Consider the following 13205-nt stretch of genomic DNA (forward strand, 5'->3'; position numbering starts at 1 on the left):
CCGCCACCCACGTGCGCTCCCCAGCCTTGCGCCCCAGGAAGGCGGCTTTCCTGGTTCCAGTGGTTCAGACTCAATAAATGTGAATTAAATCAGGTTGAACCAAGTCCAACAAAATTAAATGCGGAAACTGTTAGAAAGAGTCTGACATAAACGGTAGTGTTAGGGAAGCCACGTGGCCTGGGCTGATGTTTCCCGTCCCAGCTGGACCAGGGAGCTGGGGGGAGAGCAGGGCCAGGCACACGCCCACACCTGCTGCCCCGCCACGGGGAGGGGACCCCTGGAGCGGGGACCCCCGCGGAGAATACCAACTCTTCTCCACTCTGTGCATGGTGGCTCATCTGTAACCTCATCTCAGTGAGCCTTCATTTGCCACTTAGGAGAACAGCGGAGTGGTTGAACTTGCGCTCGCCATTTAAGCAGAAGAATAATTAAGATGTAGTCGGTAGGAACCGGAAGCGCGGAACCTTCTCTCTAGTGCCCAAGAGCATCTTGGCTGTTGGGAAATTGCTCTCTGAATGCAAGAGGCTCCCTGGAGAGCGGGCGGGGGAGGCCCCGTCAGCAGCTCCAAGACACCTGGGCTGGAGCAGAGGGGCAGCTGCCAGGAAGGGGCGACAGAGGTCAGGAAAGATTCCTTTCCCACTCACGGGCTCCAAAAATGCAGCCTTTTTAACAGTTGTGGGGTTTTTTAATATTTTTTAAATGTTTTTATTGGTTCTAGAGAAAGAGAGAGAGGGAGAAATAGAAACATTGATGAGAGAGAACCATCTATCAGCTGCCTCCTGCACACCCCCTACTAGAGATCAAGCCCGCAACCCAATCATGTGCCCTGACCGAGAATTGAACCCGTGACCTCTTGGTGCATGGGACATGTTCAATCCACTGAGCCACGATGGCAGGACTTAACAGTTCTTTTTTTAAGGTGATATATTGATGATTGCTATGTCTGTGATTAAAAGGTATTAGTAAAAAGGCAGGGAGACAGATGTCCCTCCCAATGTTAGCATCCCAGGAGACACCCGAGTCCTGGACAAACCTGGACCAGAGCCCAGGCCAGAGCCTGGTCTGTCCTCAGGCCATGAGCACGTTCTGGCCTTGCCCATCACTTGTTGTGTAACTTGAACAAACGTCTTAACCTTTCTGAGCTTTGGGTTCTTCATCAGCAAAATGGTGAGAATAACAGTTCTCCCCCATGGGATTGGGAAAAGTAAATGAATTGTGACTTGTAACGCACTTGGCCCAGCACGAAGGCGAATGGAATGTGGTTGCTATGCATACACAGCAATGAACTTGGACATGGGAACTTTGTAGATGAAGAGTGGGGACGCCACCCCTGCATCATTTTCTGGGGTGTGGAGGGAGGACTCTCCAGCTCCACCCTGAAACAGATCCAAATTCTGCTCTGAGTGGCATGGATTTGGCAAACCGGAAACCCCAACAAATTTGGAGCCAAGTGAACCTCTTAGGTGTCACCCACCATGACTTGCATTTTCCTCCCACCCCTTGTCCTGAGTGGGTCTTTGGGTTTATAACCCAAGGCACCTGTGAGCATAAAGTCAGATTTTGTAGGGTTTCCTTTCCCTCAGTGAGGAGGAAGGCGCCTCCTCCTTCTTCCCGCACCCCCTCCTCCCATCTATGCTTAGCACCAAGCAGTGTGCTGACAGCAGGTTTTGGAGAGAGAACGTGCTTCCAGATGCGTTGAAGAACCTGAGAAGAGGGAGGGAATGAGCTCTTAGGGGGCACCAGGTTGCCAGATGTTTAAGGAGCCCGTCACGTACCAGTGACTTCCAAGGGAGGAGGGGGCTTGTGGTGCCAGGTGTGCCTCCCGCCGAATGGAGGAGGAGACCAGCAACTCGAATAAACACTTTACAGAAGGTTTAGACTCAGAAACCAAGCCATGTTAGAAGGTAAAAAAAGGCAGGTGGCATGAGGAATTATTATTATTCGTGGGTGTGGCCCTTCAAATCCCTGGTCTCAAAGGCAGGGACCAGGAATCACCTCCTGAGTGCTGGGAGGATCCTACAGGGGAAAGACCTCTTTGCCTTTCAGGGAACTCCCCACACAGCCCACGTGTCTGTGAAGGTGTGCAGATGAGGTACTAAGCAGCATGGAAACACAGATGGGGACCTTAGTCTCTTTTCAGTCCTCCTTGTATTCCTCCCAATCAGTTGAGGCAGGAAAGTCTACCCTGGACACTGGGATGTGTTTGCCACCTCATTAACACTCCTAATCTCCCTTTTTAATGGAGAGAGCAGATCTAAGACTCCCTCAGTAGCTGGCAACAAAATCATGCTCAATTTAATTGCATCGATTGTTTTCTTCATTTTAATTTTACAGTTATTTTCTGTTTGCATCAAGTGAGTCTGCTTTCTCCTTGATGGTAGTAGCAATGTCTGTCTTTAAAAATGGACTGAGGGAAGCCCTGGCCATGTGGCTCGGTTGGGTGTCAACCCATGCACTGAAAGATTGCCAGTTTGATTCTAGGTTGGTCAGTTTGTGGGTGTGCAGGAGGCAACCAATCACTGTCTCGCTCTCACATCAATAATTCTCTCTCCTCCCCTCCTCTCTCTCTAAAAATCCATTTTAAAAATAATTTTTGAAAAATGTTAAGAGCTTTCTTCAAGAAAAAATGGACTGGCTTAAGTGAAAAAGAAAACTTTATTTTTCCGAAATCAGGAAGTAAATGCCCGCGCAGGTGATATGTAGATATGGCCAAACAATGGTGCCGAGGCCATTCAAAAATGAATGGCCATTCAAAAATGAATATCCACAGTTGGGAAAGCCAGGCTCTACAGCATCCGGCACAAAACAGCTTCTTCGTCAATATGTGATTTTTGCTGCATGAAAGCCAGGCTTCTCTCTGCTGGATGCTGACACACTTTTGAAGGCAATCTCAAGCCTGCATTGATAAATAATTCTTAAATGGGCTAGCGCTAATATGTCATTGCCAAGTCGCTCAAGGGACTACTGTGCCCAAGGCCAACGAATGCATCATGAATCCCAGATTCTCTCCCATTCAAGGGTCCTTACAAGCCTGTATGTTTAGTACCAAAGTCATGCCGAACCAGTTTTGCTCAGTGGATAGAGCGTCGGCCTGCGGACTGAAGGGTCCCAGGTTCAATTCCGGTCAGGGGCATGTACCTTGGTTGCGGGCGCATCCCCCGTGTTGACCTCAGGCGGGCACATGTCCTCTCTGAGCCTCAGTTGCCTGGTACGAAAGCTTGAATATAATCACAGGCCCACCCAACAGTGATGTGGTAGGTTCTCTATAACATGGTAGCAATAACAAAGCTCTAATACATGGACAGGATGGCTCTCCCATATTTAAAAAAATGTTCAGTGTTTACTTCATTCATTCATTCATTCATTCATTCCAGGGACACTTACTGAGCACCTATTTTGTTCCAAGCATTGTTGTAGGGCTTGGGGGGACATCAGTGACTAAAATAGATTTTTTTTTTACTCCCTGCCCTTGTGAAGCTTACATTCTGACAGTAGCCAGTAGGTATAATACACATGCATGTTGGAATGTGACTACTGGGGGGCAAAGGGAACGAGCAGAGAAAGGAGACTTGGGATTTTTGGGGGTGGGGGCAGGTGGTAAATGTGGTGGTTGGGGTTGGCCCCATTGGAAAGGCAGCATCTGAGAAGACTTGAAAGAGGTGAGGGAGCCGGAAGATACTTTTCAGGACATGCATTCCAGGCCCTGAGATGAGTGTGCACCTGGCATGATGGAGCTATAGCAGAGGCTGGAGCTGAGGGAACAAGGGGAGAAGGTAAAGCCAGAGAGACCTCGGGCGAGGGTCCTTAGAGACCATCAGGAGGACTTGGGCTTTTTCATGGAGAGAAATGGGGGAGGGGCATGGCATGTTCGCAGCAGAGGAATGACAGGGCCTGCTCCATGTTTAAAGGCTCCTTCCGGCTGCTGTGCTGATAAGGCATGTGGGGTCCGAGGTGGAAGCAGGGAAGCCAGTAAGAAGTCCAGGCAAGAGGTGATGGGCCAGGGTTGAGGTGGTGAAAATGGCAAGAAGTAGACACAGATTCTGGATCTATTTGTAAAGTAAAGGATTGAATATGACCCAGCAATTTCACATCGAGGTATATGATCAAGAAAACTGAAAACAGCCACTGGCATGGCTCAGTGGTTGAGCATCAACCTGTGAACCAGGAGACCATGATTCAGTTCCCAGTCAGGGCATGTGCTCAGGTTGTGGGCTCGATCCCCAGTGTGGGGCATGCAAGAGGCAGCCCATCAATGATTCTCTCATCACTGATGTTTCTCTCTCTCTCTCTCCCTCTCCCTTCCTCTCTGAAATCAATAAAAGTCAATAAACTATATTTTTTTTAAAAAGAAAACTGAAAACAGGCTTTTTCTTTTGTTTTTTAATCCTCACTCAAGGATATTTTTCCATTGATTTTTAGAGAAAAGAGAGAGAGAAAGAGAGAGAGAGAGAAACTTTGATTGAGAGAAAAACATCAGTTGGTTGATCCCCGATCCCCACATGCACTCCAATTGGAGGGGGGGGATTGAACCAGCAACCTTTTGGTGTACTGGACGACACTCCAACCAAATGAACCGAGAATTGAACCCATGACCTTCAGTCCAAGGGCCAACTCTCTAACCATTGACCAAAATTGTCCAGGGCTAAAAACAGGTTTTCAACAAAAACCTGTGCACCAGTGGTCATAGCAGCATTGTTCATAATAGTAAGGAAAAAAGGTATAAACAACCCAAATATTCATAAACTAATGAATGGATAAACAAAATGTAGTATATCCAAACAATGGAATATTCTTTAGCCATAAAAAGGAATGCTAAGCTCTGGCCCATGTCACTCAGTTGGTTGGGTGTTGTCCCATGCACTGAAAGGTTTTAGGTTTGATTCCCAGTCAGGGCACATGCCCAGGTTGCGTTTTGTTTGTTTGTTTGCTTGTTTTGTTTTGTTCTTTTGCTTTTTAAATATTTGTTTAAATATATTTTTATTGATTTCAGAGAGGAAGGGAGAAGGAGAGAGATAGAAACATCAATGATGAGAGAAAATCATTGATCGGCTTGCCTCTTGCACAACCCCTACTGGGGACCAAGCCCACAACCCCAGGCCAGCCCACAAGCCCACATGCCCTTGACCAGAATTGAACCTGGGACCTTTCTTTCAGTCTACAGGCTGACACTCTATCCACTGAGCCAAACCAGCCAGGGCAGGTTGAGGGTTTCAAAGGAGAATGGGAAGAGAATGGGAGACAATAAGTATAGAAAATTATTTTAAGGTTGAGAAACTTTTTGAAAGGGGGATAAGAAATGAGTGATGGCTAAAGGGAGAAGTAGAGACAAGGGAGGAATTGTTTAAGGTGGACATTTAGTAGCATGTTTGTATGCTGATGAGGTTGATCCATTGAAAGAAGAGGACATTGGTGACATTGGATGGCCCGGGGGCAGAGGGGCGGGGGGAGTTGCTGGAGTGATGCTCTTGAGTGGCCAGGAAAGGATGTGACCTAGTGCGTAAGTGGAGGGTTGACTTAAACAGCTCCAGGAAGAAGGTGGGGAATATGGGCACGGATGCTGGTAGAGAGTTTAGGGAAACTCCCCTCTAGCTGCATCAGTTTTCTCACGGTCAGCCGCTAGAGGGAGGAAGGGAAAGCAGAGATGAGAAGATGTAAAATCACCCAGGAGAATGGGAGGATGCCTGAGTGGAGGAAGGGAACGTAGTCAGATGGCCAGGCAACTAGCAGTGGTTCTCAACCTGTGGGTCGTGACCCCTGAAAATACATCCTGCATATCAGATATTTACATTATGATTCATAACAGTAGCAAAATTACAGTTATGAAGTAGCAACGAAAATAATTTTATGGTTGGGGGGGGGGGGTCACCACAGCATGAGGAACTGTATTAAAGGGTCGCGGCATTAGGAAGGTTGAGAACCACTGACCACACAATTAGGGTTGGTGGTCTGGAATTTAAAGTGGAACAGTCAGCATGATTACATTCGTTTCTCCAGGCACATTCAGCTGCACAGCTCCAAACATGGAATGAGCAAAGACTCAAATTTAACCAAAACTGTGACTTCAACAAGCAAGTGTGAAGAAGTGAGAAAGGGGAGAATCTGCGCCTATACACAAGGGAATGAGTCTAATGCTTGGCCATGGAATGTGTGCTCAGTGAGAGAAGCAGAGAGACCAAGATATGGAGGGATGAGGGAAAGAGGTTTAGGATGGATTGAAGGTTCTAGGGAGGGGAGAGGGTCAAGGAGTATGCATGTCAGGTTACAAAACTGAGTATCCTGGCAGTGGTCCCAGGGTGATGTGCATGAAAATGACATGACAAAAGATGAGAATGACTGGTGATGAGGTCCAGAGGATGAGAATGAGCGAGGGAGGATTATCAAGGAACTAAGAGGGCAGGGAGTTGAAGGATCAAGTGCTTGTATAATGAAATCACTAAAAATGAATTCAGGAGCAGAGATGGAGAATGACAGTGGAGAAGAAAAGCATGAAGAAATGCAGGTGAGTGGCCTGTTGTCAGTAATGACTGCAACAAGGAGCTCTCATATCTCAGGTTCAGTGATTGTAGGAGAAGCACACAGACCAGCGTCCACGGGGAAAGAGATGATTTCAGAGCAGGAAGGGAAAGGAGCCTTAGGAAGGAGGTTGATGACATGGGGGACTTTGCTGCTGATGAATGTGAATTCCAGAGCCCAGTGGACATGTTTCGGGAGTCGGGTAGAAGGCGTGATGTTGGGGTGCCGATGGTGTGGGTGAGGCTGTGAGTGTGGTGAGGAATGGATGTCCAGGACTCTCCACTGGTCACTGGGGGAGGAGGCCAGGTGCTCTGGGGGACACAGTCTTCCTATGAGAGTTGGGGCCATTCAGTGGAGGGCAGGACCCAGGGGGCAGGAGGTATGATTCCCAATGCAAGAGACTCGATCTCGCCTTCTAGCGGGAGGAGGGCAGTCTTACTCTGAGCGCACAGGGCTCTCTTTTGGCCTCTCCTTGAAGAGTAGTCACCTGAGCCAAGGGGCTCAGGAGCCAGAGGACTCTGCATTTCACGCACTCACAGACTCTCCTTTCCATCTCGAGCCAGCATAGGGCAGCACCCCACCCAGATGTCCTGCGCAGTGTCCACGATCACCACTTACCCATCCAGCTGATCACTGTATCTCTAGCTTCTAAACACACCCACTGGCCTGTAATAGATGTTCCCTTACATACTTGCCCAGTAGAAGGGGAGGGTGACTGGGTGGAGCAATCCACGTGCCAGGCACTGTGGTAAGCCCTTCCCATGGGTTTTCTCCTTCAGCCCTCACAACAACCCAACGAGATCGGCACAGGGGTTACCCAAGTCCCATCTGAGGAGCCTAAAGCATAGAGAAAGGGCAGGAGCTTGCCCAAGGTCACACGGCGAGGGCATTTGAAACTAGATCTATGATCTACCTCGCTCCATCACTGGTCTTCTAAGTCACCACATGGGGGGCTAACAACTGACCAAGTGAGGGAGGACATCTTCTTCCTCGAACCGATGCAAAGAAGCTCTGGGTCTGAACCAGGAGACCTTCAGAGGCTCCTGCCTCCCTCTCCTGTTGGATTCACACCCACCCATCCATTTTATTTTGCTCTCCTTCCAAAATCCCCTATTGCTTCCCACCCACGGTGATTTCAGAAGCCCTTGTTTTTTTTTCCACCCTAGATGTGAAAAGCTGGCTTGTGATGTTTGGATTTCAGCTCAGCAACATCATTCCTGGCTTCCCAAGAGCCAAAATGTATTTCGTGCCTCCTCCCTATGAACTGTCAGAGAGCCAAGCAAGTGAGAATGGACAGGTAAGCGGGGGTTCCTGCCAAGAACACGAAGGACTGTCACCGTTCCCTTTTGCAAACAGAACTGCATGGGAGCCAAGGGCACGTGGGCAGAGGGGGAAACACCAGAGCTGGGTATAAAAGATGTATGAACCGCTGTGGCTTCCCAGGAAAGCCAGCGTCAATGCTGTCACCTCTCTGGCCCAGCACGCATTTCTTCAGAACCTCGATTACAACCTTAATTGTGGTATCATGGGCTGTTCAGTATATACCCTTGAGTGACTCCTTGATTAACAACAGCACAGAGAAATCTAGCAGCAACCTACCATCTGCACTGCCTGTAATACCATAAACCTTTCGGCTTTTATGGGGCATCATAAAACGATGCTTTGCCGTTTCTGTCCCATTAAAGCATATTTTTATGCCCCGCATAAAACGTCAGGGTTTTATGGCCCAAACGTATACAGATTGAGTTTTCAGTACATAATCTGTACTTGGTTCTCTCGGTGATGACCGAGGGGTGGTCATTTTCCACGTGGGTACAGCTCCGAGCTCTGCCACAAGGGGCTGGTGGGGGTGGGCGGCATGTCCCGTAGCCCCCGCCACGGAACTGGCACTCGGCACCATAAAGGCCTGAGAGGTCCCAGCTGCTCTGGAGAACAGTCCAGACTGTGTAACGAGAGCGACGAGGAGGAGCCGCTGGGTAATTGAGAACAGCCTTTTCTCCGTCCGGCCCCTCGGGGACCACTCAGCGGATGAATAGCCATCATTTCTCTCATTTCTCTAAGTGCCATTACCTCCCCAACACAGCCTCTTCCATTATCCCAGCCTGTCCCCCAACCACCAATGGAGACAAGCTGTAATTTGTGAGGGGAGAACGGAAGGCCACGGCGATAATGGTGATTTCCTCCCTCAGCGGAGCCGGGGTGAAAATCCAAGGCAAATGACTCAGAGCCCGGGGACCATCCCTCGGGCCCACGAAGCCAGGTGCACCTCAGACATGAATATGCTACAAACCACCCAGGGTGTCTGTCTGGTTAGAAGGCGGCTCCTGAGTGAGGTCTGAGATTTCTGGGGTTTTTTTCTATCAGGGCGGGCCCAAGGGTTCCCCCGCTCCCAACCATACTTTGAGTAGCAAGGTCTTAACCCAAGGAAGTTCATGAATATCCAGGGCACTGGCCTCAAAACAATCTAGGTCACGGCAGCCAGGGTCCCAGCTGCTCAAACACACACCCCACCCTTCAGGCCAGGATACGCCTGGGTGTGAAATGGGCAAGGCAGCTGCCGAGCCCTCGGAATGCGGAATGCGGCGACTCTCTTCCTCCTCGAAGGGACAGACCAGGCGAGTGGGGAGGCCTGGGCGCGGGTGCCAGCGAGGTGGCAAACCCCCATACCGTCGTTTTAGTTAGGGGCACAGTTCCAGCGGACAGGCCACACCACCAGAGTCCCTGGGAACCGCCAGCCTGTCCCAGTCTCAAAGGTAAGCCGAGCCCAGCCGGTGTGGCTCAGTTGGTTGAGCTTCGTCCCCTGCACCAGGGGGTCACCTGTTCGATTCCTGCCCAGGGCACATGCCCTGGTTGTGGGCTCGATCCCCAATAGGGCATGTGCAGGAGGCAGCCGATCGATGTTGGTGTTTCTGTCTCTCTCCCTCTCCCTTCCTCTCTCTAATATCAATAAAAACATGTTTTAAAAACAGCCAGTGCAGCCCTAACCGGTTTGGCTCAGTGGATAGAGCTTCGGCCTGCGAACTGAAAGGTCCCAGGTTCGATTCCGGTCAAGGGCATGTACCTTGGTCGCAGGCACATCCCCAGTAGGGGGTGTGCAGGAGGCAGCTGATTGATGTTTCTCTCTCATGGATGTTTCTAACTCTCTATCTCTCTCCCTTCCTCTCCATAAAAAATCAATAAAATATATTTTTTAAAAAAACAGCCAGTGCATGTCATCAAAGACGCAAGCCTCGGTCCTGCGGGGAGGCCGAGCTTTACCCTTTCTGTCACAAGCTTCCCAGCCTGTGCCCACGGACTCAGCTCTCGTGTTTTCTTCCGCCCGCAGCTCATCACAGGGGTCCAGCAGACGACAGAGAGGCACAACCAGGCCTTCCTGGCCCTGGAAGGGCAGGTCATTTCTAAGAAGCTGCACGCCAACATCCGCGAGAAAGCCGGCCACTGGTTTGCCACCACCACGCCCATCATCGGCAAAGGCATCCTGTTCGCCATCAAAGAAGGGCGGGTGAGCACGGGCGTGTCCAGCATCGCCAGCGAGGACAGCCGCAAGGTGGCGTCCGTGCTGAACAACGCCTACTACCTGGACAAGATGCACTACAGCATCGAGGGCAAGGACACCCACTACTTTGTGAAGATCGGCGCGGCCGACAGCGACCTGGTCACGCTGGGCACCACCATCGGCCGCAAGGTGCTGGAGAGCGGGGTGAACGTGACCGTGTCGCAGCCCACGCTGCTGGTCAACGGCAGGACTCGAAGGTTCACCAACGTCGAGTTCCAGTACAACACGCTGCTGCTCAGCATCCGCTACGGCCTCACCCCCGACACCCTGGACGAAGAGAAGGCCCGCGTGCTGGACCAGGCCCGACAGAGGGCCCTGGGCACCGCCTGGGCCAAGGAGCAGCAGAGGGCCAGGGACGGGCGCGAGGGGAGCCGCCTGTGGACTGAGGGCGAGCGGCAGCAGCTCCTGAGCGCGGGCCGCGTGCAGGGGTACGAGGGCTACTACGTGCTTCCCGTGGAGCAGTACCCAGAGCTCGCAGACTGTAGCAGCAACATCCAGTTCTTAAGACAGAACGAGATGGGAAAGAGGTAACACAATCGCCGGCTGCCATCCCGTGTCTGGATGGCTCAGCGGGAGTAACTGTCCTCTCCTCTCCTAAGGAGATGAAGACCTAACAGGGGCACTGAGGCCGGGCTGCCTTGGGGACCAGTGGCAAGCAAGCTCACATTTTTTGAGTTCCAATGCTACTGACCAAGCGAGACGTCCCACCTCCCAAAGCAGACTAAAGCCCGGCTGACGATTCCGAGAGAAAAACAAAAACAAAAACAACAACACACAAAACAAACGAATGAATGAACGAACGAACGAACGCACACACACCATGTTCCAAGTTCCCCTAACATACGACCCACTTGTTCTGGGTCTACACAGGAAAGAGATGTCCAAAAGGAACAAAAGAGAAAACACACACACACACACACACACGCAAATAAAACGAAAAGCAAAACAAACACACGACTGAAAAACAAAGAGATGAAGGCGAGCAGGCCTCCTGTGCTATTACCTCACTGACTCGCAGGTGAGCGACGCAGAGACTCCCCTGGGACGGCAACCCCGGACCCGGCCCAACCAGCTGAGGAGACCCAATCAGACTGCTTGATGGACAAACTACTACCGACGTTTTTTTCGTTTCAATACAGGTGCATTTAAAACACGACTTGGGGAGGGGGGGCGATTTGTGCGTAGCGACTGGGGAGGGGGGCGTACACGTGAAAGAGTGAGCACTGGACATACTTTTTAAAGAAAAATTTAAAGAAAAAAAAACACGAGAGGGGGAGCAGAAAAAGGAAATTCCAACGTCAAAGCGAAATAATACCGTTCAGCACTTAACCCTCAGGTCCCGACACCGTGGGGCCTGAGCTCACCTATGGGAGCGCAGAGTGTACCCTTCCCTTCAGAACGGCGGCTCTCGTCCCCGCAGGGGGATTTCATACTCTTTTGTCTTTGAAGACTCCATTGTGGACAGTAATCCGCAGTCACAGGGTGTAGTCCGTCTAGATTCCGTAGTTCGTGGGTTATCAGTTGCAGTAGAGGTGTGGCATCGTGACACTCTTGCTAACGGGCACCACTTCCGATCACCCTGTACATACCTTAGCCTCGAGGCACAATCACTGTTTCCGGTTTAAAAATTCTTAGTGTGTTTGTTTGGTCCAGAAACTGAGACAATCACATGACAGTCACCACGAGGAGAGAAAACAAAACAAAACAAAAAAAAATTAAAAAAAAAAAAAAAGAAAACCCATCCAAAAAAAACAAACAAACAAAAAGAGTTTAATGCAAAAACACAAAAAAAAAGTCTAATAAGAACTTTGGTACAGGAACTTTTTTGTAATATACATGTATGAATTGTTCATCGAGTTTTTATATTAATTTTAATTTGCTGCTAAGCAAAGACTAGGGACAGGCAAAGATAATTTATGGCAAAGTGTTTAAATGGTTTATACATAAATAAAGTCTCTAAAACTCCTGTGGACACTGGTCTTCTGTGGAAATGCTTTGAGGGGAGGGCACGGTGCAAGTCGCTGGAGAAAGGGGGATGGATACGCTGGTATGTTGAAGTTTTGGAGGAGTTTTTGCTGGAGGTCTCTCAGGGCCCCAGACTGCTCTCCAGTCTAGACTGGTCTCTCCTCACACCTGCAGCCCCCTCTCTCATGACACAGGTGGGCAAGAGAGTCTGGGCTGGGGCCCACGGGCAGTGAGGACCCTCAGGCCCACCCAGGCTAAATGGGTCCCTGCAGGCCTCCCGGGAAGTCAGGGTTCTCCCTGCTAGTTCTGGGAAGTGTTGGCAGGAAATTGACTGCAAACACCTTAACATTTTGGGAGACGTGCATGTGTTTGTATAGTTCTGTGTGTGGAGTGTGTGTATGTCAAGCATGTCAAACTCGCAGCCCACGGGCCGCATGCCTCATTTATTTGGCCAGTGTTAGCCTTTGAGTTTGACATGCTTGGTGTATGTGTTTGTATGTTCTTCCAGATTAGGTCAATTTACTTCAAAATGGGCACACTTAGGGCAACCCAAGTAAAAAGAGGACTTAGGATTTAGATGAATTTTTGTGCACCAATCCTAGTTAGAATATTATCATTCATAGCTAATATTTATAGATGCCGAGAACAGTGCTAAGTGCCCTGCACACAATACTTTCACTTAATCCTCGCCTTTTATTCACTCATCATCATACTGAGAGCTGGCCACGTGCCAGGGCCTGTGCTCAATTGTGGGGATAAACGAGGTGAGTAGACATAAACAGGGGTCCTCACCTCGTGCAACCCACAGTCAGGGTTGCAGAGAGACAATAGTCAAACAATGACACTGGGAAGTGAAGGAAATGACAGGGGTGTTGGTGCCGAAAGGGATAGACTGATAAAGCTGTGACTGCACATAAGTGGGGATGTGAGCTAGACTGGGAGTGTCACGGAAGTTGCTGAGGTCTGAATGTGACGTAGGAGGTAACCAGGGGGAGAGGAGGACATGGGTTCCAGACCAGGGAGCCGCATATGCAAAGGTCCTGTGGTGAGACCACCAACTGGGCCAGAAGGCTCAAGAGGTTGAAACGGGTCAGAAGATACAATGATTGAAGGCTGCATTTTGTCAAACAAACACAAGAGGGAGCCATTTGAATTTCACAAACAAGTGCTC

General features: G+C 50.0%; 1 protein-coding gene across 1 annotated transcript in view; it reads left to right on the forward strand.

The window, feature by feature from the left end:
* Positions 1–12037, forward strand: part of TENM2 (teneurin transmembrane protein 2) — a 910242-nt gene extending 898205 nt beyond the window's left edge. Inside the window, exons 30-31 of the mRNA XM_006766332.2 lie at positions 7680–7810; positions 9839–12037. Of these exons, the coding sequence (XP_006766395.1) occupies positions 7680–7810; positions 9839–10600 (893 nt within the window). The 3' untranslated portion in view covers positions 10601–12037. The remainder of the gene's footprint in view (positions 1–7679; positions 7811–9838) is intronic.
* The last annotated feature ends 1168 nt before the right edge of the window (positions 12038–13205 follow it).

Source organism: Myotis davidii, unplaced genomic scaffold, assembly GCF_000327345.1.
Source record: "Myotis davidii unplaced genomic scaffold, ASM32734v1 scaffold18, whole genome shotgun sequence".
NCBI classification, from domain to species: domain Eukaryota; kingdom Metazoa; phylum Chordata; class Mammalia; order Chiroptera; family Vespertilionidae; genus Myotis; species Myotis davidii.